Here is a 26455-nt window from a genome sequence, read left to right as displayed (position 1 = left end):
CATTGGGGCTAGTGTGGACGTCTGCAGGAGATGTTACTTTCGAAGGTAAAGTGTACGCAGCGGTGGTCCGTCCATGGGAGTTCGGAGGTGTGGCCTGAAGGCGATGTAGTTCCCTGCTGTGAATACGGGGTTGAGGGTTTGCCCTGCTGAGTGTGTTGGTTCTGGTACGATCTGTTTGAGTCCGACGTTGAGGAGGTTGTCCAGGAGGGAGATGGAGTTGGGATCTTGGGGGTTGTTGAGGTGAAAGTTGTGGTCTCCCAACAAGGTGTAGTCGGTAGAGGTGATGATATAAGTGATGAGATTGAAGAAAAAGGTGCGTGGAGTCTGTAGATGAGGGTGCCACAGAGGGTGGTGGTCTGCATCTTGAAGTGGAGGTGTTCCATTAGATCTGTGGGCTCGTCGGTGTAGGAGCACAGTTGAAGGTTGGCCTTGTGGACGATGGTGATGACTTCTCTGGGGTGGTTGGGGCGGTCCTTCCGGGTGATTTTGTATCCTTCGGGATGGGGATTGCGATGTCTGGTCCTGAGATGATGTTTGTCCAGGGTTCGGTGAGGAAGGCTACATCAGGAGTGGTGCTGTCCAGGAGGTCCCAGATTTCTGCAGTGTGTGTGTGGAGTGAGCAGGTGTTAAGGAGGATGCAGGAATGGGTTTGGGATGTGTAGGAGTTGTTGCTGGTGAGTGGAGGGGGTCCCGTGTTTCGGTGAAGGTGAAGGGGCAGCACCAGTATTGGCAGGTGAAAGGTCCGTGGTTGTTGAGAGGTGAGGCGAGATTGCAGTTGTTGGTTTTGTCAGTCTTGAGTGTGTGGAATGCTGAGGAGCAATATCATTGGCAGGTCGGAAGACCAGGGTTTCTGGAGCTGGTCACAGTCGGGTCTCATAAGTAGGGGACAGGGGAGGTGGGAGCGGGAATTGGGTCAAACGTGCTGGGGAGGGGCCACGAAGGCAGCAGAGGCTGGAAAAGGAGGCAGAATGGAGTAAAGGAGAAGAAAAGAATGTTAATAAAATAAATAATAAAGGCCAAAACACCAAAATGCAGGTGAATGCAAGACAGGCAAAGAAAAGGCAAGAAGGCAGGTAAGGACGGCTCTAAGCTAGTGAAAGGCAGGGACAGGCATGGGGCAGCACCAAGGCACAGGTGGCTTGAACACCAGACGCAGCAGCACAGGGAGGCAGGACACTTACCGTGGGCTGCGCAGGGGAGAGCAGTCTCCTGCCCAAGTGGTCAGAGGTCTTGCTCAGCCCCAACATGCGGCAGCCGCTATTTAGTAGGGTTTGGGGAAGGGCGGAACAGCTGGGAGGCAGGAGTGGGAATCGGGTTGAACGCGCAATGGAAAAAGGAGGCAGAATGGAGCAGACTAGGAGAAAGGAATGTTAATAAAAGAACTAATGAAGGCCAAAACACCGAAATGCAACTGAATGCAAGACAGGAAAAGAAAAGGCAAAACAGGCATAAGGCAAGAAGGCAGGCAAGGAAGGCTGTAAGCAAGTGGAAGGTAGGGATAGGCACGTGGCAGCACCAAGGCACAGGGCCTCGAACACCAGACGCAGCAGCCCAGGGAGGCAGGACACTTACCCCGGGCTGCATGGGGGATAGCAGTCTCCTGGCCAAGAGGTCAGAGGTCTTGCTCAGCTTCAATGCGCGGCGGCCGCCATTAAGTAGGGGTCAGGGGGAGGGCATGACAGCTGGGAGGCAGGAGTGGGAATCCGGTTGAACGTGCAGGTGGGAGGGGCCATGAGGGCAGCAGCAGCGGGAAAAGGGGGCAGAACAGAGCAGAGTAGAAAGGAATGTAAATAAAAGAAATAATAAAGGCCAAAACAGAAAAATGCAGGTGAATGCAAGACAGGCAAAGAAAAGGCAAAACCGGCAAAAGGCTAGAAAGGCAGGGAAGGACAGCTCTAAGCATGTGAAAGGCAGGGACAGGCACGGGGCAGCACCAAGGCACTGGGGCCTCGAACACCAGATGCGGCAGCACAGGGAGGCAGGACACTTAATACGGGGCTGCCAGGCGGAGAGCAGTCTCCTGGCCAAGAGTTCAGATGTCTTGCTTTATTGCAACACGTCTAGAGTACACCACCCCATACCATTCTTTGCACGCACACTGGGTTGCAGACCTTCCCCTGTTCAAGCTCTTACAATGGTGTCACCTATGACCTGGCAACACTACATTCCTCTAGGAGAAACACAATATTATCAAACAATTAGAACTGGAACACATCAACAAACATATTATTGGCCTAGAGTCCAGTCTCTGGCATGTCTCTCTTCGGCTTTGTGGTACCAAACCACCTGCTCATGACTGCATGTACTTGAATCACCTCCGGGACAGCGGGATACAAAGTCTTTGTACTTCTGAGATGGCATCGGGTGGGGTCTCAGCCAGTACCATCCCTGGTCCCACCTCATTGAAGATTCTTGTGAGGATTCTTCTTGGCTCAGGGTGTCGGCTGTTCTGGGACTCCCGCAGAGGATGGCTGGTGGTGCAACCTCAGTTTCTCAAGGGTAGTTGGACGGTCCACTACAAACAGCACCTGAGAAGACGCCTGGGTTGTGCTCTTGTTCGCACGCTATGTCAGTATCTTGGATGATGCTTGTCTCTGCATCTTCTGGTGAGTCGGTTATCTGGGGCCTATCAGTAGTTCCTTCTGGGACTTTTTTGAATTGGAAGACATTCCACATCATGGAACCAGCTCGAATGGTAGCCTGAATTTTCCCCGTGGGTGTCTGTCTTGCACCAGTACTTGGTTGCCCACTTGGATGGGAGTTTCTCAAGCTTGTCATCTCTGAGAGGCGTCTTAGATGGTGCAGGCTCTTCTGGTGTCTGACTTTATCGGAGGACTGGGCATTTCTTGCCACACTGGGTGATGGGGCATGATAGCTGTCACAAACCAGCCAAAACCTCGTTTGTTTGGAGATATGCCTGTCATGCAGTGAGGTGTGAGTCTGTAGGCCTGTAGGAATTGGTACAAGGCATGTTCTGTGTTGAAATGTTCTGCCACTGCAATCTGCATCACTTTGGTGAGGGTTCTCATTAGGCGCTCCACCTCCCCGTTGGCTTACGGCCATCAAGCAGTTATATATACGGGGGTCCTTCATCTTGTGCAAGGCCAGAAGTCCTTGAGTTCCAAGCTGTTGAATGGAGGTCCATTGTCTGTGAGGATCTAAAAGAGACCATCAGCTATAGATTCCTTACCTTATATTTACCCCAGGTGTAAGACTGGATCTGGAGAATTTTTCTGTGGCAGTACCCCTACCCATCTGTAGGTGGCGTAGGTCGACTCCACCTACGTTGTCGGCGTTGTGGTCGCCGGGATGATGTTGCGGTGTCTACTTAGACTCTGCCCTGCGCACTGACATCAGTTCTTTCAGCCAGCGCAGATCCAGAAAGAAGCTTGCTCCTTAGTCATTTTTTTACTCCCTCCATGCCACCAGCACTCCATCGCATGTCGGAGGATCACTTGGCCCTTCTACACCAGGAAGTTGCTGCTCTCCTGACCAATGGAGCTGCTGAAAGGGTCCCTGTGCCAGAAGTAGGTCGTGGGTGTTATTCCCACAACTTTCTGCTACCCAAGAAGGACAAAAGGCCTGCGTCCTATTTTAGACCTCAGGGCCCTTAACCGCTTCCTCATGATGGAGAAGTTCAAAATGCTCATTTGCTCATGTTAGCTCAGTTCCTGTCTGCCCTCGATCACGGTTACTGGATGGTAGCGTTGGACTTGCAGGACTTCTATTTCCACATCCACGTTCTGCTATCCCATAGACGTTACCTACGGTTCACAGTAGGCCACAAGCATTTACAGTTTAGTGTGCTCCCCTTTGGCTTTACCAGTGCATCTCAGGTGTTCATGAAAGTGATTGCGGTGGTCACAGCTCATCAGATCAGGGGTTCCAGTCTGCCCCTATCTTGACGACTGGCTGTTGAAGGTGAGCTTGCCCCAGGCTGTCGTCTCCCACCTCCAGAGTACGGCGGACCTCCTGCACTTGCTGGGGTTCACTATCAATTTGCGAAAGTCACACCTGATTCCCTATCAGAATCTCCTTTTCATCGGAGCAGTTCTGGATACAGCACAGTTTCGGGCTTATCCTCCAGAGCAGCGAGTCTGGGATATTTGGGCTATGATTCTGATGTTTGAGCCTCTATCCTAGATTTCGGTGAGAATGACCCTGAGGCTGCTGGGCCTCATGGTCTCCTGCATCCTACTGGTGGATCATGCCTGGTGGCATATGCGGGCTATGCAGTGGGACCTGAAGCTCCAGTGGGCGCAGCATCAGGGGAATCTTTCCAATGTCGTCCAGATCTCGGAGTTTCTGCACGTCAATTGCAGTTGTGGCTCATAAACCAGAATTGCATCAGAGGCAAATCCCTCTCCCTTGCCCAACCAGAGTTCACAGTAGTGATGGATGCATCACTCCTGGGATGGGGCAGCCACCTGGGCGAAGTAGAGGTCAGGGGCCTTGGGTGCTTGGCAGAGTCCGGTTCCCATATCAACATTTTGGAGCTCCGGGCGACCCGTCTTGCACTGAAGGCATTCCTTCCTTCTGTCAAAGTAAGAGTAGTGCAGGTGTTCACAGACAACACCACCGCCATGTGGTACTGCAACAAACAGGGGAGGTGGGGTCGTGGACCCTATGTCAAGAGGCCCTTCGCCTTTGGACCTGGCTGCAACATCAGCGCATATCCCTGGTGGTTCAACACCTGGCAGGTTCCCTGAATGCCAGAGCAGACAAACCCAACCGCTGGTGTATGATGGATCACGAATGGCGTCTTCACTCTGAGGTGGTGCAACGTCTCTTTCGGCAGTGGGGAGAACCTTGGTTATATCTGTTCCCCACCGAAGAGAACGTGCAATGTCAGCAGTTCTGCACATTGGAGTTACAAGGCGGCACTCGCTTGGTGATGCTTTTCATCGAGAGTGGAATTGTGGCCACCTGTAGCCTTTCCGCCTTTTCCACTTCTGCCCAGAGTGCTGAAAAAGATCGAGCGCGAATGGGACAAAGTCATTCTTGTGGCTCCGGACTGTGGTGCTGCACGTCTTACCATGCAAAACACACAAGATGATGGATGGAATGTTGCACAATGGCAAAACATTCACCCCCAGTCACAGATCTGGGTTTAATCCATCGTTATTTTGCTTACCAAGCCACCCCAGTTCAGACATGGCCACATGCAAATGAGGCTGGACTGTTCCCATGAGGCCCACGGTCAGACTGATTTGCATATGGCCATGTCTGAACTGGGGTGGCAGAGCGGGCTAAAGAACGGTGATGGATTAAACCCAGATTTGTTTACTGGGTGTGAGTGTTTGATTGGTTCAGATGCTCCGTCCATCACCACCTCCTTTTGTACCGCTTTGTTCGCCATAAGTTGGCTGGGTATGCTCAGACGTGAGTCTCTTGCTCACTTTCCCACTGGATTCAAGCAAGCCTGGCTGAAGACGGCTGGAATGCCAGAAAACGGTCCTAGGAAGCTTGTTTCCAGTCCAGGGTAGGCATGGCTTGGCAGTTCGGGCTGGACTGTTCCAATGAGGCACAGGGTCAGACTGATTTGCATATGGCCATGTATGAACTGGGGTGGCAGAGTGGGCTAAAGAACGGTGATGGATTAAACCCAGATCTGTTGACTGGGTGTGAGTGTTTGATTGGTTCAGATGCTCTGTCCATCACCACCCCCTTTTGTACCGTTTTGTTCGCCATAAGTTGGCAGGGTATGCTCAGATATGAGTCCCTTGCTCACTTTCCCACTGGATTCAAGCAAGCCTGGCTGAAGACGGCTGGAATGGCAGAAACCGGGCCTAGGAAGCTTGTTTCCGGTCCAGGGAAGGCATGGCTTGGCCGTTTGGGCTGGACTGTTCCCATGAGGCACAGGGTCAGACTGATTTGCATATGGCCATGTTTGAACTGGGGTGGCAGAGTGGGCTAAAGAACGGTGATGTATTAAACCCAGATCTGTTGACTGGGTGTGAGTGTTTGATTGGTTCAGATGCTCCGCCCATCGCCACCCCCTTTTGTACTGTCTTACCATGGGCAGGGCAAGTTCCAGTGTGGGATATGGGCCACCGCACCTTCTGCATGTGTGACTCTGCAGTCCTTGCTTAGCAGGGTTCGAAACTGGTTTTGGGTTCTTTGGTTTACCTCCACGTGCTTCTTTTGGATGGTGTTGACTGGCTCCTCTTTTATGGACGTGTCAGCCCATGTGGACCGCTCGGGCCTTGGAAAGTTCTTTGGACCGTCTTAGTGTCAGGATGTTTCTCATGGACATGTTAGGTTCTTGTAGGATAAGCTCTCGCAACTTGAAGGAGGGTCACCCTTGAATGAACTGGGGTCTGACTTTGTCATCTTTGTCCAGAGGGTGCAGGTGCTGACCAGCTCTCTCAACTGTGCATGGTAGACTTCTACTGACTAATCCTGCAGCCAATGGGCATTTCAGAGTTGGCGTAGGGTTCAAAGTGTGCGGTGATGGCAACCTTCAGAGTAGTGCAGTTCCGCCAGGGACCTGCTTCGACGACGGACTTCAAAGTTTTGTGGATGTCGGCTCCTCCTAAGTGAAGAAGCATGGGGCATCTTCTGCCAGCTGGGACTTCGATGGCATCAAGTAAGCCTAGGCATTCAACCCACGTCTTCCATCGATCAGCTTGAGAGGGGGTGCGGCCCCGTGATCTCGAAAGACTCCAGTGGGAGACTGACACCATGAAGCTAGGATGTGTTACTCAGCAGCGGTAGACAGAGTTTCTCCATGGGCAGCAGACTTGGTTGAGTGTCTGAGGTTTTGATAGTCTCAGCGTGGTTGTGATGCTGTGAGCACAGTGGGGTGCTGCAGCATAGGGAGCAGCATAGAGGCACATAACACAGCGTGTACAGTCATGGGTGCACTTGCTCTCCTTCTTATGCATGGGCATCCAATGTATTGTCTTCAGGTAGTGTTGCCAGAATCATTCACTTATCTTTTGTTTATCAGATTGGAAAGTACATTTTCAAAGGTTGGGGTGACATATGGTGATCTCCCTGTGCACTCCACGTGCTTATGGCTGGACTGGTCCCTGGAGCGAGCTAGGCAAGAGCTCCGTCAAGCTCAAGGGCGGCAGGGTGGTCCTCATGTGGTGCCAGGGTCCGCGAAGCTGCAGCTGCCTGTCGGAGGAGCCAGCAGGAGGGTGGCACCCATTGGGAACAGCAGAGCGGCTGGGTGGAGACACTGCCAGCCGGCGGTGCTGCAGGCAGGGAAAAAGGTTGCCGGCGATGATCTGGGGAGGCAGAGGCTGCTGGTGATAGAGGCGGTGTGTCGCAGAGACCGCTGAAGGTAGGGAGCACAAGGGAGGACCCGCACAAGCACTGTGGCCCCCTCATCGCTAATGTGGTGTTATGGTTAGGGCCCACACGCACACCAAAGACGACACAGGCACTTGGTTACTTTTGTGGTCGTCTTGTAACTGGCCACACCAGGCGTACCAGGCTGTTTATTACAACACATCTGGCGTACGTCAGCCCATAAGTTTCTTTGCACACACACTGGGTCGGGGGCCTCCCCCCCCCCCACCCCCTGTGTGGGGTCTTACAATGGTGTCACCTATGACCCAGCAACATTACAGTAATGTTCCCTTCCTCCAACATATAAATCAGGCCTAAAGTTAGTCATTTTAGAGGTTCTCATTGGGTTAGAGTTACAGTGCTGAAGGGTAAAAGTGTTTATTAATGATTTTGTGTTCTTTAAATATGTTTCACTCGTGAAATTGTTAGAATTCCTTGTATTGCCTTTTCTGTCTTTTTAATTGACATTTATATGGTAAATCTATAGATTTCAACATAGATGAGGGCAGGAGTACCACTCTCGGCTTAGAGGTGTGCACACTTTCACTTGGACCTAAGACGGTCCTTTTCTTCAATTAATCATCACTCCATGAAAAAATCCATAAGAAACTTTTTTAAAGCATCTTTCAACGAAATATTTTTTATTTTAATGATCTTTTCTCATTAAAACTCATTTTTCAAATATTTGCAGATTTCATTATTTAACGCATTTCACATCAACCCAATGCATTTCGGGTACAGATGGACCCTTCGTTGGGGGTCACACCAGTTCTCTCCCAGCAGGTGAAGTTGTTTGACTCGCTCCCGGGTTCTCCTCCAAGTCACGGGTTGAGCCTTACGTCGCCTATTCGCTTTCTCGCGCACACACAGAACGGGTGCTGCAATGGCGGAGCCAAAGGGGGGGGAAGCGGAACCACTACGGCCACATCCCAACCATGTGGCTGTAGTGGTTCCGCTTCCCCCCCCTTTGGCTCTGCCATTGCAGCACCCGTTCTGTGTGTGCGCGAGAAAGCGAATAGGCGACGTAAGGCTCAACCCGTGACTTGGAGGAGAACCCGGGAGCGAGTCAAACAACTTCACCTGCTGGGAGAGAACTGGTGTGACCCCCGACGAAGAGTCCATCTGTACCTGAAATGCATTGGGTTGATGTGAAATGCGTTAAATAATGAAATCTGCAAATATTTGAAAAATGAGTTTTAATGAGAAAAGATCATTAAAATAAAAAATATTTCGTTGTAAGATGCTTTAAAAAAGTTTCTTATGGATTTTTTCATGGAGTGATGATTAATTGAAGAAAAGGACCGTCTTTGGTCCAAGTGAAAGTGTGCACACCTCTAAGCCGAGAGTGGTACTCCTGCCCTCATCTATGTTGAATTATTTGACAGTGTTTCGAGACAAAACACTTACAGAGGGAGTTGCACAACGTTAATGAATTTTTCAAACATATGAAAAAAATGGACTAACAAGAGTGCAACTGATGGACATATAAAGATTTATATATATATATATATATATATATATAAACATCTATAGATTTACCACATTTAAGGGCTATGCGAACCGCTCAAGATGATGATGTATTTCACAAAACTGAAAAAATATGTTTATTTTCCCTAAAAGGAAAGTCATCTCCTATCAGCATTTTTACCCACATTGCAAAGAAAATACGTAAATTGCCTGAAGCACTATAAACCGATTTGATATTAAGAGACCTCTTCACCTTAGTGCATTATCTTCTTCCTGTTTAAAAAGCAACATAGCCTATCATGTTCCCTGCAGTGGCCCTTATGGCCCTACCTCACATTAAACCAGCCCTGCGAGCCCACAATGTACCATCAATATACAGCCTTGAGTTTCTCTCAAAAGCTTCCACCATTCCAGGACAGATACTAATGAGGTCCTGTCTTTTATTTCTCACTTCGCCAGCTAGTGAAAATGTGCTCATCAATCAGCTGTTCCAGTCCAAGTTGAACCAGACAGGATCCCTCATCCCTCAGTGTCCGCCACTAAAGCTCAGAGGGCCCAAGGCAGCTTTACTCATGAGGAAAGTGTCAGCAGCTTCCTTCAGCGGTGACACAAAGAAATACCTGGAGCTAAGCAAGGTAGGTATGAGGTACACACTACGGTCTGTCGAGGGGATTACAGGGAGGTGCACTGTTCTTACAGACATGCCTGTCAACAAGGGGACGTGGGACATTTGAGGTAAATCACTATTTTATATTAGCATTTCAAATAATGTAGTTATGCTATTGATGAAGTAAAATCACAGTGCTTCTTTCAAAGCAACTGAATTGGCGAAACACAACAGCTCTTCAGGCACTGTGAAGTCATCTGTTTGCCTGGGATTCTCTGGCGGGAATGCAAAACTAACTATAACTGATGGTATCTATTTCTCGGCAGTATACTTATCACAGTTCCTCTATTTGTTTCCCACGTACGACAGCGCGTGAGGCATTGGAATCCACTCCAGGCTGTAGTGTTTTCGCAGGAAAATGATTTTCCTCATTCTGTTCTCATAAATCACCTCAGGGGCTGCCCTGACAGCAATTGCTAAATTCTAATACCCGGAACTGACTGTATTTTTAAAGAACACTTTTCTCTTACAATGTCCATGTTGTCTGTTTAACTATGTTTCCAAAAAAGCACACGATGGATGTTTCTGAGAAGATAGAGGAAACATACACGCTTATTTGTAAAAGGGTTATGGAACCACGTTGAATCATCTGGAGCATTTCTTACTTTTAGCAAAATGTTAATTTAAAAATGATTATCTCACTTTGCTGGTCCAAATCTTATTAAATGCGGAAGTAAAGGCCTGTAGAGTGCCCACTGCAAAAATCAGGTATATAAGGTAATCAAGAAAATTGGAGCTTTTATAAATATATTTTTCTGGTCCTTATGTAGCCAGATTTGCAGAACAAACGGCAAGATATCCCAACAGGTAGAGAGAGTCCAAGTAGGGGCTGCAAATTGCGCACTGACCTTTTGAAACCTGTCTGTCGTTTTACAAAGCGACCCAATGGGACACATCACAAAATGCCCATTCAGAGGGGTTTATAGGAAGTCCTGGCTTCTGAGTATTACTGAGGCAGTTCTCTATCTGCGAACACTTGTGACTGGCTACAAACGCAGGGTTGATGGGATGCTATAGACTAAGGACTTCCATCCCTCCTTAGCATTCGCAAATTGGAAAACATCATTTGTAAGTATCAATCAATCAATCAGGGTTTTGTAGAGCATGGTTACTCACCCTTAAGTGCCTCAAGGTGCTGAAGGTGGAAGGGGGGGGGTCTGCCGTTCAGTCGAAGAGCCAGGTCTTGAGGTCCTTCCTGAATTGAGGCAGGGATGGTGATTGCCTCAGATGCAGGGGAAGGGAGTAGCAGGACTTGCAGGGAGATAGGAGAAGGATAGAGTGGTAATCTTGCATGGGATGGTGGCCAGGGCCTGATAGGCAGAGTGGAGATGTCTGGTGGGGGTGTGAAGGGAAAGGGGGTGGTTGAGGTATGCGGGACCGGCGTTGTGGAGAGATTTGTAGGCCTGTGTGAAGAGCTTGTAGCTGATCCTTTTGTTGACCGGGAGCCAGTGGAGGTCTCAGGTGGTTGGTGATGTGACTGTGGCAAGCGATGTTCAGGATGAATCTGGCAGAGGCGTTTTGGATGTTTGCAGGTTCTTTTGGAGTTTTTTCATGGTGCCGGCGTGGAGCATTGCCATAGTCATGTCTGCTGGTGACAAGTGCATGGGTTACTGTTTTCCTAGTCTCTGTAGGGATCTACATGAAGATCTTTCGGAGCATGCAGAGAGTGTAGAAGCAGGAGGATGAAACCGCGTTGATCTGGCAGTTCATTGAGAGCGAGGAGTCTAGGATGATGCAGAAGTTTTGTGCATGGTCTATGGGTGTGGGGGGCTTCCGGGCACTGTGGGATACCAGGAATCATCCCAGGCGGAAGGGTTGGGGCCCAGAATGAGGTCTTTGGTCTTGTCCAAGTTGACCTTGAAGCAGATGTCCTTCATCCAGGTGGCTACTGCCTTCATTCTGTTGTGGAAGTTGTTCTTGCCAGCTGTGGGTTCATCAGAGACAGAGAGGATCATCTCAGTGTCTTTGGCATAGCAGACAATGTTGAGGCCATAATTTCTGATGATAGTTGCAAACGGGCTCATGTAGATGTTGAAAAAGTTGGGGCTCAGTGATGAACCCTGTGGTACTCCACAGTTGATTTCTGTGGGTTCTGTGAGGAAAGGTGGAAGTCTGACTCTGTGTTTGGCTAGTGAGGATGGAGCGGATCCCGTCAAGTGCTTTGTTGCGGATGCCGGTGTTGTGAAGTCTAGCACAGAGGGTGTCATGGGAGATAGTGTTGAATGCAGCCAAAAGGTCCAGGAGAATGAGGGCAATTGTTTCGCCTCTGTCAAGGAGGATACAGATGTCTGTGGCGGTGAGGAAAGCAGTCTCAGTGCTGTGGTTGCTTCTGAATCCTGATTGGGAGAGGTCCTGGATGTTGTTTGATTCGATGAACTGGGACAGTTGGGTGTTGATGGATTTCTCAATGACTTTGGATGGTAAGGAGAGCAGCGAGATGAGCGGATTTGATGGAGCAGTTGATTGTGCAGCAGAGTTCGGGTGCAATGGAAGCGCTATCTCTGTTGAATATGTTGTGAGGGCAGGGATCTAAGGGAACTCCCGACTGGATGCTCTTCATGAACTTGAGGGTATCGTCAGTAGTAAGGGAGGTCCAGTTCAGTTGGTTTTGCTGGTGTTTGAGTCTTATGGGTGCAGTGGTTTCGCTTGGGGTCAGTGGGTTTTGGTTAGTGAACCTCTAGTAGACTGCCTTGATTTTGCGGTGGAAGAAGGTGGCGAGGTTGCTGCAGACGTCTTGGGAGGGTGGGTGTCTGTTGTCTCCCTGCCAGGTTTGGTGAACTCTTTGCCCATAGTGAAGTGGAGTAGTTTGCTGTTGTGTGCATTGGTTTTGATATATTGTTGTATGACCGTTTTCTTAGTTGATGTGATGAGGTGGTGGTGTTCGGTGACTGTGGTTTTTAAGGCTGCGTGGTCTACCGAGGCCTTGCTGCTCCTCTGTCTTTTTTTGAGCCATCTACAGGTATGCCTGGACTCTTTGAAGGAGGGGGAGAACCAGCTGGCTTTCTTGGAGGGTTGATTGCCTGAGGGTTTCCTTGGAGGCCCAGTGTGTTGTTGCAGTTGGAGATCCATGACAGGAGGTTGCATGCACATGCGTTGGCATCCGTGGATGTCAATGGTGGGGTTGCGGTGAGGGTGGTGGTTAGTTAGTCTTCGGTGACCTTGTTCCAGCTTCTGCATGGGTGGCGGTAGCTGTGCTGGTGTATGGTGGGTTTTATGAAGGAGAAATGGGTGCAACAGTGGTCGGTCCACTGTAGTTTGGAGGTGTGGCTAATGGAGATGTTGCTGCTTGCGGAGAAGATGTAGTTGATTGTGTGTCCTGTTGAGTGGGTTGGAGAGGTGACCAGTTGCTTGAGTCTGATGGTTGTGAGGGTCTCCAGTAAGGATGATGAGTTGTGGTCGTCGAGGTTGTCCAGGTGGAAGTTGAGGTCTCCGAGGAGGATGTAGTCAATGGAGGCAAGAGCATGGTGTGTGATGAAGTCGACTAGGGATTCGCTGAATGGGGGTGGGGTTCGGGAGGTCTGTAGATGAAGGGGTGCTGCAGAGGTTGGTGTTCAGGTTGGTTTGGATTTGTGGAACTGGAGGTGCTCCATGGTGGTCGAGTTGTTGCCTGAGCTGGTTTTGATGCGAAGGGTGTTTTTGTGTACGATGGTGATGCCTCCTCCTCTTCGGCTGGTGCGGTCCATGTGGATGATTTTGTAGCTGTCTGAGATGGCGATGTCCAGCGCTGAGGTGGTGTTCATCCAGGGTTCCGTGAGGAAGGCGATGTTGGAGAAGACGGAATCGAGAAGATCTCAATGGTGTCTTTGCGGCTGGAACGTGTGTTGATTAGGATACAGCTGAGGTGATCAGGTCCAGTTTTTGTGGGTCATGTGGTAGGTTGGTTTGGTGTGCAGTGGCAGGCGAAGGTGCCACTTCAGTTGCGGCAGGAGAAAGGACCCTAAGTGTCGTTTAGTGGCAAGAGCTGGCATCTGGTGTTGAGAGCGTGGAGGGTGCTGGCTTCGTAGGGGTGGATGGTATGAGGACCAGGGCCTGTGGCACTGGGTGTAGTCCAGGCACAGATGGGCGCAGAAGGGCTTGTCTTTGTCCACCATTAAATGGTGGGAGGGGGAGGACTGGACAGCTAGGAGGCGGGAAAGTGGGTTTAAGATCAGCAGGCCCGACCAAAGTTACGGGGTGGTAACTGCTTACAGTGTTGTGAAGTTGTGCCTTGATTGTCTGAAAACCCCCAAATTTTCCCAAGTGAGACAACACTTGTTCCTTCTTTCTGATGACGTTCATTAGAAATGGGGGTCTCTAGTTGGCAGTGGCTTGCACCCTGTCCAAGTAGGGACCCTTCCTTCTAGTCAGAGCAAGGGACTTACACACCCAAGATAACCCTTGCTCACCCCCTTGATGGCTTGTCGCAAGCAGTCAGGCCTATCTCAGAGGCAATGTGTAAAGAATGTTTACAGAACACAACAGTAATTCAGTGACAAAAACAAAAATGGACACCACATAAAAAATAGCAAATCTTTATCTAAACCAAAACAAGACTAGAACAACAACAATCAAACATTCATAAGTAGATATATCACTTTTTAAAGAGTGGAGAAAGTTAGTCCATAGAACTCAATGGATCCATTGAGTTTAGCACAAAGTACCTTTAATGCTTCAAAATCTAAGACAAAAAAACAGCTGCAGAGGATGGAAGCACTAGAAAACACAAGTGGTGTATTGATTCTTGAGTCCCAGGGGTGTTAACCTGTGACTGGTCCCACAACCCAGGGTCTGTACCTTCAGGCTTCTCCGGCTACCTCTGGCTGAGCATATGCCTGGCAGGCCAGGACGTCCAGAGGAGTACACCCACACTCCTTGAGGGAAATGCTTATTGTAAGTGTTGTGCAAGAGTCTACTTGGCAATGGTCTCCTGCCCTCTGTCTATCTGACAATGCATGGAGCCCCCCCAAACCAAAGGTGGCCTCACTAAGGTCAGTCCTGGGATGCTCTGACCTCAGAGTGGCTCAAGCTGTCAAGAATGCTTGCCAGCAAGAAGTGGACATGCCAAACTTTTACATTTATATTTTACATTTACAGGTTAAATAAGGAAGTGGTTAAATAGGACTGGAAGCTGGAAGATTCAGTTTGAAGGTGACTGTAGGGTTAGTGGCAATGAAATGTTGAGAAAAGAGGACTATGGAAATTAAGTAAATTGTTATTGAATATAATCTTCACCACCATGATACATTGACAGAGGACCATTTTTCTTACATGGATTTCAGGGCCTTCTTTACTGAAAAAGACTTAGATTTGAGCCTAAAGCAAGTTATGCTTCTGTCTGTTCTTAAGCAATACATTTTGGAGATAATTCCAAATCTTCCTACCCCAAAAACCCGTAATGTATAACTTCCATAAGCAGGAATCTTGAATGCATCAGATATTCTAAAAACACTAACAATTGATTTCTTTTCCTTGAGTTTACCTATTTCACATGATAAGTGAAATGTGCTGATTAGCTTTAAAAAGGTTTCACATTTGCAAATTACTTTGAGAAAACATTTCTTCTTTAACTTAAATCTTTCCCTAATATGTGTGTTCTCCTACAACCATTCCCTTGAAAGCACACTTTTTTTGCAGCAGTTACATTTTAATTTCTCTGTAAAGTATGTACATATATGTGGAAACTACACTTACAAATGTTGAAAAGTACCTAACCTGATTTGCATGGGATATCTATGCCAACTCGAGGGACATGCCCTTTGGCTCAGGCAGAAGAGAAAATGAAAAGAAAGTTTAAAATGCAAAAATTACAGAAATGTTTTGTAAAAGTCTGTTTTTATCTCTCTAACTTACATCAGTTTATACGTTTTGTAAATAAACTGTACATTACACAGTGTTACGGAATTCCTATTTACAGGCATAAACCAGTCATAATTCAGAAAGCCTCCTTTGTAATTTAGGCCTCATTTATTTCTTATTAATGCCACTCAAGTTATATTACTATTTTCATAAATAAAATGAAAGTCCATATCACCAGGAATAAGCAAGCATCCTCTTAAAGCAAAAACTATTAAGGTAAAGTGTCCCAGTTTATCAAGGTTCAATGTGTATAGCTACACTGAGGTATTTGAGAATATTTCCACTTTTTCAAAGAAGCCACCTATTTTTGACTTGGCGGTTGGCACCTACCATAATGTATCATATTTCTACATAGAGAATTTCTCCTCTTTACCTTCCAATTTAAAACATTTGATCATAGCATTGTGTCTAGTTCTAACCAAAGATAAAACAAATTATAAAGCTGATAATTGCCCCCCTTATCTTCTCTCTGACTTCATTACAAAATAAGGCGAATAATTCCCATAAGCAAAACAATGTTAGGGAATCATGTAATGAAAATCTCCCATCAAACTTTTCTCCACCGATACCGTTCATCAACATCAACAATTATCAACCTAATTAATCAAACAGGGTGTCTGTATCCAGTTCAATAGCTGTGAAAATGAATTTATATATTAAAGATGAACCCTTTATATTATAATAATAATAATAATAAGGCCATTTCTTAAGCGCCTGGTTACACCAGTGACGGTGTGTCCCCGAGCTGAAAGACTGCTGCTCCCAACTGAAGCTAAAAACCAAGGTACAGGAAATTCCCGAAGTGTCAGAAAACACTTACTCTATTAACTGATATTCTTTTAGCGAAGCTCTCCTGTTAATAAGCCCAGCTTGTTCAGTCCTAACGAGTTTGGCTAAAATGCCTAGTATGCCAAACTTGTACGTTATATTGAAATTGCTTGTAGATATTAGGTATGCCTACAGGCATGCCATTAATCTTAAGATCAACCAATATCCCTATTCATTCATTATACATTATTTGCTTGGCATTGTCATAGACTTGTAACACTGCATGTATTTTCCCCAAAGAAGGGTAGGAAAAACATTTACACAACTAATGCATTTGTAATTTCTAAAGCCTCAAAATCTGAAGAATGTGTCTCATGCAATAAAGCAATATTAGCATCTAATTTTGATAGATAAGAAATAAAATTTTGCTTTTTTTTACGGAATTTTTATTTCTGAAACATTTAACATTCCTTGATGCTAACGTACTTTAGAAACATCCTTAAACTAAATAGTCTGCTTACTTCTTGTTGAAATAGAATAACACTTCAAGGCCCTAAGAAGTATAGAAGTATCAGAATATATATTATATTATATTATATTATATTATATTATATTATATTATATTATATTATATTATATTATATTATATTATATTATATTATATTATATGTACCAAACACAATAGTCACGTAGTAATGGAGACTGAGAACTGCCCATAAAAGCCAAGAGATTGAGCAACAAAACTTTAGTTAAGTAGCTAACAATGAACGGCCACCTAGACTCACACCATCATGAGCATACCCAAAAGCTGATACTCTATTATTAAAATACCACTATGTATCTATTGTAGAAAAACATAAAAATATTAATTCATAAATATTTGCAAATTTTACAGATCTGCATACATAGGTGTACTTGTAATAAATTAATATACCTATTTGTTATTTGAATGTCATTATGGGATTAGGAAGAATCAATCATCAAAATAGATGATAATATAATCAGCAACAGAAATGAATAAGACATTACAAAAAAAAAATATATATATATATATTTTTTTTATTTTTATTTTTTTTTATTTTTTTACCCGGAAATATGTTCTTCTAAATCTTTTCCCTCAGTCCCGCTGTGAGCGTACTTGACAGACCCCCTCGAAACTCTCTTGTAACCCCATACTAAGATATCGCTGAGATCAACACAGCGGTCAACGCTAGTGCCACGGACTCCCTCGACATCATGTCCCTGATTGCGGAAAAGGAGAAAGAGGCGGATGATGTTTTTAAGAGTTTGAATACTGTAACAAAAAGATCAGAAACTTCAAAATCGTCCCAAGCACCACTGAACAACTTACAGACTTTGTTCCATCAACTTGAAAAAATCCAAGAACGAGAAATTAGGAAGTGGTGGGAAGCGACGTCACTACAGAGATATGTGGACTGTAACAGGGTCCCCAGAGGCTTACGCATCTTCACCATTCCTTCCTATGAAAACCCAGATCCCCAGCTGCTGAAAGACTGGGCAGCCTACACAGCTGATTCTAGCAAGGGCATGCTACTATTGCTCATTAAATATGCATGGAGCGATAGGGACAAAGCCCTTAATGAAATGCAGAAAATAGAAGATCTAATCGCAAAAGAAAAAGACACAAAGAGCACCGAAGAATTACGTGCAATCATGCAAAAGCGTCTAAAGGAATATGAGAGCGGAATCAAAAAGAGGAAGCAAATGAAGTTCCAGAGGGACGAGCAAGATTACTTAACGGGCAGGATACTCACGTTTGCGAAGAAATTCGACGCAACACGAAAAAGGCTGGCACAGGGAACCCAACAGGCAAAACAGTATGTCACCTCGGAATCTGAGGTCTTGGCATCAGAAGATGAGGCGCACAGGACAAGCTGGAAACAGAATACGGGACCCATTCCAGAGGAGCCTTTTTTAGACGAATTTCAGGTCATGCAAGAAACAAGACAGCGTCCCCCACCTCAGAAGGCGAAAAAATCCGAAAAAAAGGAGGAAAACCAGACGGGGCAGAAGGGGCCGCACAAGATACAGCACCCATGATGACCCGAAGCCGGGGCAGGAGGGGAAGACGCTAAAGCAAGAAAACACCATAATAAACCTCTCTCAGAGAAAACTCACGACCCATGAGGAACGAGTACTGAGCAGAGGCATGACTTTCTGCCCAACAGGTAAATTTGACCCCGTGGAAACGAGGATTGATATCTTCAAGTTTGTTCGAAAATTAAAATTGGACAAAATCTATGCTAATCGTCCACCACCAGACCCAACAACAAATACTGGCTCTATCGATGGAACAACTAATGATCTCATCGATGAAGATCTGCCCCTCCTCCAGATCACACACTCCTTAGCGGGTACCGAAGATCTACCGAGCTCAAGTGAGGTATTCAGGAGGGAAGAAATCACACAAAAACGGGATCCAAGTAACCTCAAGAAAAAGTCTAGATTCCTACCTCATGCCACACATGACGCCATTGATGTCTTCAATGATGCTGTTTTACAGGACCTGGAGAAACTAGCTGCCCAAAAAGTGGAAATTTCAAGAAAAAATTCCAACATCTCAAGTATGGAGTGGCAAGCCATAAGATCGCTCAAGGAAGATAACTCAATAGAGATCAAACCCTCAGACAAGGGAGGGAACATAGTTATCTTTGACAAAAACCAATATAAACTAGAGACCCTCAGACAACTGGAGGATAGAGACTGCTACGAGACGATCAACAAAAGAGACTTCGAGCAATGTGTCTTAGAATATCATGGACTGTTGAAAATGTGGCGAGATGATGGCATGTTAAGCAAAAACGAATACGAATATCTATATTGCGAACACCCAATCATTCCCACATTCTACCACCTGCCGAAGGTGCATAAAGATATCAGGCACCCTCCAGGAAGACCAATCGTCTCCTCAATTGGCAGTCTCTTGGAAGCAACCTCTAGATTTATTGATAACTATCTATCCCCATTTGTTAAAGATCTTCCATCGTTTGTCAGGGAAACTCAAGACTTCCTGAGGATAATAGATGGGATACACTGGGACACTGACATGTTATTCATTACTCTAGACGTTGCAAACTTGTACACGTCCATAGGACACCAAGATGGACTCCAAGCGATTGAATGGTTCTTAAAAAAGAAGAACATGCAATTTCACCAACATAATCGCATGTTACTGAAAATGACTGAATTCTGTCTCTTTAACAATATCTTTCTGTTTGCAGGTACATTATACCGCCAAATCAGGGGGACCGCCATGGGCACGTGCTTCGCCCCCAGCTACGCGAACCTTTTCGTGGGCTGGTGGGAGAAGCACGTGGCCTGGGGGGGGACCAACGAATACTGTCTTGACCATATTATGGTCTGGACAAGATATATAGATGACTTGTTTGTTGTTTGGCGGGGCGACAGACCCTCGGCTGAGAGGTTTGTGGCGGCGCTCAACCACAACAGTCTCAACCTGAGATTTACCAGTGAAATAAGTGAGAGGTCAGTCCACTATCTAGACTTAGAGGTGTTTGCGGCAGGAGGCAGTATACAAACCAAACTCTACCGCAAACCTACGGCAGGAAATGCCGTCTTACACGCTGCCAGTCACCACCCCAAATCAATGGTGAAAAATATCCCCTATGGTGAACTGTTACGCATCAAACGGAATTGCTCTGAAAACAGCGATTTCTTAGATGCACAAGAAGCAGCGATATCTAGATTCCAAGAACAGGGCTACTCTAAAACATCTTTATTAGCAGCCTCAAAAAAAGTGGAACAGAAAAACAGAAAAGACCTCCTGGTAATCAAAAACAAACAGGCAGAGACAGAATCAGCAACAAGGATGATAACAACTTACAACATGAGATCAAAAGAATTGGTCCAAATCTTCAATAACAACTGGCATATTCTGACCACAGACAACATCTTAAAGAACAGAATATCGCCTAGACCATTGATCACATACAGACGTTGCCAGTCAATCAGTGACCATCTTACCAGGAGTCACTACACTGAGCCCCCTATAGCGCCCAGATCTAAACCCATACAAGGTTTTTATCCTTGCATGCACTGCAAAGCGTGCAAGTATAGCCAGAAGAAGACCAAATATGAGGGTAGACCGAAAGATCCACGACCAACCAGAAATATCACGAAATTCCTGAATTGCAACTCGGAATTCGTTGTATATATTCTGGTTTGTCCGTGCTCCAAGAGATACGTTGGTAGTACCATCAATCCAGCAAAGAAGCGCATCTTGGAGCACATGCGTGCCATCACAAACAGGGACAAGAACTATCCGGTGGCACGCCACTTCGAGACCTACCATAACAGTAACAGGGATCTCTTGTCATTCTATCTAATTGACCAACTAGGAAGACAAGAAAGAGGTGGAGATAAGATCAGAACCCTCAGGGCTATGGAATCCAGATATAATATAGACCTCCAAACAATGAAACCGACAGGTCTCAACAATGATGAAGAACTTTGGGTACATCTGGATTGATATATAGGGGTATCTCTTTACAAGTAATAATCTGCAACCTCTGAAAATGAAATACAATAACATCATCTGCAGAACTCACCCCTGCACACAATATAGTATGTCAACTATGTACTAATATCAGGGAGTCACATGCCCATACAGGGCTAGACACACAAAAACAAAAAACAAACATGCCCATCCAGGGCGCCAAAGTTACCTATGGACTCACACACATGCACGAAACAACATGAAAGAGAAAGACCAAACGTACACGATGCACTTTTATGTATTGTTTTCATATGAAGGTTGAATTACATTCATATTTCCCTTCAGTGGATTATGTAGTTCCCCATGTAGATCGCTCTTGTGGAGGACATATGACGACATTACTTGTCAGCATCTAAAATATAGAAGTATCGCAATATATATACATTTGTATTGATACAATATATATGTGTGCATACCATGAACTGAACTGGTCGAAAACATATTCTCTTTAAGTTGTTTGTGAGCCAAAGAATGTCTAAATGAATTACGAAGGGAAGTTTTTGCCTTCTTTGTTTTTTTTAAAATGCACAAGCACTTTATTGATCGCCATTTCTACTATGCTGTATGGAGAACCAGTATGCATTAGCACTTTTCAATATGTCTGCCACTATTCTCATGCATTGTTGGCTTAGTCCTCTTTCTATTGTTATGAAGAGATGGAGTTTAAATGGCGATTTTTTACATTTCACATTGACACTGAGGAAGCCGTTTCACGGCGAAACGCGTTTGTCTTTGGAAGGGGTGACGGGGGTCTGTCAATAAACCTAAAAGTATCCAGCTCCGAGTGCCGTCTGCTTTCTTGGATGTGAGCGAGCGTGCAGCAATATATATATATATATATATATATATATATATATGCAAGCTCCAAGTTTACCCATCCGGATAAGAAGCACTCTAACCAAGGCGTGCAGAAAGCATTTTATTGGTAAGGTCACAGGTCCGCTTTTCAATATTCTTATAAGATTATAAGACAGCCGCTCCGTTATTGCCTGACGCGTTTCATCATAAGGCATCTGCTGGCCGCCCAAATCTAAGGCCAGCAGATGCATTTAAAAGGGAGGCAGCTCGGAGCACGCACCATCTCCGTCAGCCTCTGAAGAAGTCTTATGATGAAACGCGTCAGGCAATAACGGAGCGGCTGTCTTATAAGAATATTGAAAAGCGGACCTGTGACCTTACCAATAAAATGCTTTCTGCACGCCTTGGTTAGAGTGCTTCTTATCCGGATGGGTAAACTTGGAGCTTGAATATTTCGGCAGCAGCCCTGCTGTCAAGAACGCACCACCCGAGCCAAAGATGGAGAGGGGCCACGAGGCTCGGTAACTACAGAGCTTTACTGTGGAGCCAAGTTGAAGGATTTAGGTGACAGTCTGCTGATTGAGGCCCATCCAGGGTTTTGAAATGAACTTTGACAGAAATCCAGTGCATCCATATAGGAGGACTAAGTACCGAGACTACATCTCCCACAATGCTCTGCCTTGATGTAACCACCCAAATCTAAGGCCAGCAGATGCATTTAAAAGGGAGGCAGCTCGGAGCACGCACCATCTCCGTCAGTCTCTGAAGAAGTCTTATGATGAAACGCGTCAGGCAATAACGGAGCGGCTGTCTTATAAGAATATTGAAAAGCGGACCTGTGACCTTACCAATAAAATGCTTTCTGCACGCCTTGGTTAGAGTGCTTCTTATCCGGACGGGTAAACTTGGAGCTCGTATGTATATATATATATAAATATAAATATATATATATATATATATATATATATATATATATATATATATATATATATATATATATATATATATATATATATATATATATATATATATATATATATATATTACCTACTGGCAGTCGCCAGTAGGTAGTTATAGTTAGGATTTTTTTCAATGTTAAATCTCAAAATTCTTTTTGGAATAACTTTGGCACTGGTTGACGAATCTGCCTGAAAATTTCCTGAAAATGACCTCGTCGAGCTCCGGTCCTTCCTTGGAAGTTTGGGGGGGATACATCAAGCGGGGGCCGAGATAAAAGGGGGGTCCCAAAACGCGTTTTCCCCATGTTAATTTCCATAGGGCGGTCGATTTCACTTTTAGCCCGAACGGCTGAATGGATTTTCACCAAACTTGGCAAAATTGTAGGGACTGGTAGCCCGATGTGCCTTTGCTATGTCTCAAGATATGCGCTCCAGTGGATTTTGAGTAATTTAGGTTCAAAAAAATATATATATCTATAGGCGCTCTCCGGTGCGCGCACCGGAGAGCGCTCCAGGCACGCCACGCGACTTGCGCGCAGAAAGCTGATTGGCTCTCAGTTGTCTGTAAACATTCGAAACGGTCTGGAGTGGCCGCCATCTTGTGTCTCGGTAGGATCGAGACACGAGAGGTGGGCAAAACAAAGAGGGAAATGACCATAAGGGGGCAGGGTAGACCCCCCCTTGACCCCCTAGGTTTGATGTGGGGGCTATAAAAGGGCCCCGCGGGGCATTTAAAATATTTTTTTTTTTCGTTTTGCGCGGTGGAAGCACCCGGTACGCGCACCAGGTAGCGCACCGGGGAGCGTAAAATGAAGGAAAAAGATGACAGAGTTTATAAAAAAAAGAAGCCTTTATTTAGAAATTGGAGGTAGTTCTAAAAAGAACTTTTTTTTTCTTCTTTTTGTTGTTTTATATTTTTGTACTTTTTTTGGCTTTTCAAAACCGTTTTATATTTTTTTTGTATTTTTTAAGGGGGAGAAACAAAAAAAGGGAATTGAAACTGGCTCAACTGGAGCAAAAAAACAAAAAACCCAAAAAATTACTTCTTTTTGGGGCACTTGTGATTATCACCTGCAAGGACGATGAGCTTTACGCTTTTTTCACCATAGGCGATAAGCTTGCCACATGCAGAACAAGTGATTTTAAAATCAGCAAATCTTGGCTGAATACAAGGCATCATCTCTGATGTTTCTGGTCCCGATGAAGTGGGTTGGGTTCTTTGGGAGGTGGTCCTTGACGACTGGGGGAGGTTACTGGCCAGTTCCCTGAACTCTGCACGAGAGTAGTTGTTTGGGTGCTTTCGGGTCATATGACGAATCATGGTATGGTTACCAAATGAATATTTTTTGTTTGGGTTGCCCCGTGAAAGTTCTTCATTGCAGATTAGGCAAGTTACCTTGGCCGCATTCACTTTTTTTTTGCCCTCTGGGATTGAAAAAAACTCCCATACAATGTGTGGCTTGGGTTTGTATGGGGTATTTTCTTCAGGCAGCCATCTTCTCCTCCCCTCCTCCTCTTCCTCTTCCTCCTCCTCCTGTTCTTGACCACCAATATAATTTGGAGCTGGTCCTGTTGGTGCTGGTGGTGGTGGTGGTGGGGCAGATGCACCAGCTGCTGCTGCTACTGAAGCCATTATTAAGATCAAAAAGGTACAGAGATGTACAAACAGGTCTTCCTCAGTCAAAGGACAAAGTCAGAATAAGGAAAAAAGGTGGGGTCTTTCATCATTTTGAAAAAAAACTGTCCTGAACCAATGAGAAGTGTTATTTTCAGGTCACAAGACCAGGGGCTTCATCATTATGAAACTAAAACTGTTATGAACCAATGAAAAGTGTTATTTTCAGGTCACATGACCCGACGCGCTTACGCTACGTGCCCCCGGGCGCGCCCGGGGGCGCTCCGGGTCGTGTAGCGTAAGCGCGTCGGATGTTTACGTTGCGCGATCGTATTCGCTCGAGTACTTCCGGGTGCGCTTACGCCGTGCGTATCACGCGGACGCGGCTACGCGATACGTCATGATCATGTTTTCGTTCGCGATATATAGGCGCTTACGAGACGCTCCCCGGAGCGCGCCCGGGGGCGCTTTATAAAAGTACGCTTTTCGGGGCGCTCCCCGGGAAGCGCACCGGAAGCGCTCCAAAGCAAAAAAAAAAAAAAAATTGGGAAAAATTGTAGGGAGTGGTAGCCCTATTCTTAAGTGGTTTTCACGAAAATTAACTTTGATAAAATATATATTGTGCTACATTGGGCTATATATATGCCAAAATGTAGCCCAAATGTAGCCCAATGTAGCCCAATGTAGCCCAAAGATGGCCACCAGCGACCAAAAAATGCAAATGTAGCCCAAATATCAGCTAGATGTAGCCCAACTGTAGCCCAATGACAGAATGTACCAGAGTGTTCTAAAGAACAACTAGAGTGCTAACAGTCTTACATATAAACTGAGACTTATAGTTAGGAATTAGCATTTAAAAAACGTTTGAAATTCACTGAAAAAAACATAGGTTTCACACCAGTTATAGTTAGGAATTAGCATTTTAAAAAACAATGAAATTCACTGAAAAAACCATAGGTTTCACACCAGTTATAGTTAGGAATTAGCATTTAAAAAACCTATTAAATTCACTAAAAAAACCATAGGTTTCACATCAGTTATAGTTAGCTGGAAATTTTACTGACATAAAACCAATCAAATTCCACGTTATAGTTAGTTGGACTCACTATAACTTGCGCGCCTGCAATGCACTGCTGATGACGTCACATATTACATCACTCATGACATGGTCAGTGACATCACTCATGACATCACTGATGACACCATCCTTGTGACAGAGTGACAGACCTCCTTTCAGTGTAATGTAACCATTGAAACACATATTCAAACAATAGAAACTAACATTTTCCAAAAAAATGGAGATACCCATACCAGTTACAAAAACCAATTCAGTAATTCCACCATCTATATACACATCCACTCATACACCAACAGTTTTATATAGTCACTCATACATATTCTCACTCATCATATATAGTGAAACACATATACATCCTGTTACACACCGACAGTCTTACAAAAGTTACTCACAAACATACTCACACATGCAAATAAACTATTGAACATCCATTTATTTGCATATACAGCTATACATACATTAGCACATTACTTCTAAGGAAACTTACACATACTTACTCTCTTAAACAATCACTTATAGAAACACATACTTATTTAAAAAGGAACTCTTTCAATCTCTCACTCTCACATATACTGACTTATATACATCAATGCTCATATATACAAGATTAAAACATATGTAGTTACTCATAAAGACACTAGTGAGACAGGCATTCACTCACTAACACACACATATACACACTCATCCACCCATACAGTCCTGCACATATGCTGTCTTCAAAAAACATACAAACAGTGAGTCAGTCACCAACCCATGCAGCCACTTATACACAAAGTGAAACACTGATACATATATTTTAAAATATAAAAATTACTCGTTAATATATGTATTCATTAAGATACACTTAATAAGGCAGTTAACCAATCAATTCTTTTAAAAAAAACATCCATTTACACACTTATTTAACCATTTACTCTTCCATCGTCCTTTACAAATACAAATATAAAACATATTTATTTTTCATAAAGACACACATTCACTGGATGGTGTCATCAGTGATGTCATGAGTGATGTCACTGACCATGTCATGAGTGATGTAATATGTGACGTCATCAGCAGTGCATGGCAGGCGCGCAAGTTATAGTGAGTCCAACTAACTATAACGTGGAATTTCATTGGTTTTATGTCAGTAAAATTTCCAGCTAACTATAACTGATGTGAAACCTATGGTTTTTTTAGTGAATATATATATATATATATATATATATGAAAAGAGTTCCTCCCCAGCTTGCTCTGCGCTCGCAGACACCGCCTCCACGCCAACCAAAATGAGAACCGGACCATCAAAGTCAGCAAAAGATGTTTTATTTGTCCTTCAACAGAACCAGCGACGCGTTTCGAGCAGAAAGCCCTTGTTCACGCTGCAACATGTTTGAATTAATAATGCTTTTTTTATACTTGCAGTGATACTGACACCACCCCCTAGTGGTGT

At 45.1% G+C, this 26455-nt stretch overlaps 1 protein-coding gene across 1 annotated transcript in view; it reads left to right on the top strand.

Moving 5' to 3' along the window:
- Positions 1–26455, top strand: part of MYO16 (myosin XVI) — a 2821299-nt gene that overhangs the window by 2001963 nt on the left and 792881 nt on the right. Inside the window, exon 25 of the mRNA XM_086934162.1 lies at positions 9226–9401. Within this exon, the coding sequence (XP_086790288.1) occupies positions 9226–9401 (176 nt within the window). The remainder of the gene's footprint in view (positions 1–9225; positions 9402–26455) is intronic.

The sequence above is a fragment of the Lissotriton vulgaris genome, chromosome 8 (genome assembly GCF_964263255.1).
Source record: "Lissotriton vulgaris chromosome 8, aLisVul1.2, whole genome shotgun sequence".
In the NCBI taxonomy this organism is placed as follows: Eukaryota; Metazoa; Chordata; class Amphibia; order Caudata; family Salamandridae; genus Lissotriton; species Lissotriton vulgaris.
The sequence above is the reverse complement of the archived record's forward strand: the minus strand, read 5'-3'. Positions and strand labels throughout refer to the sequence as shown.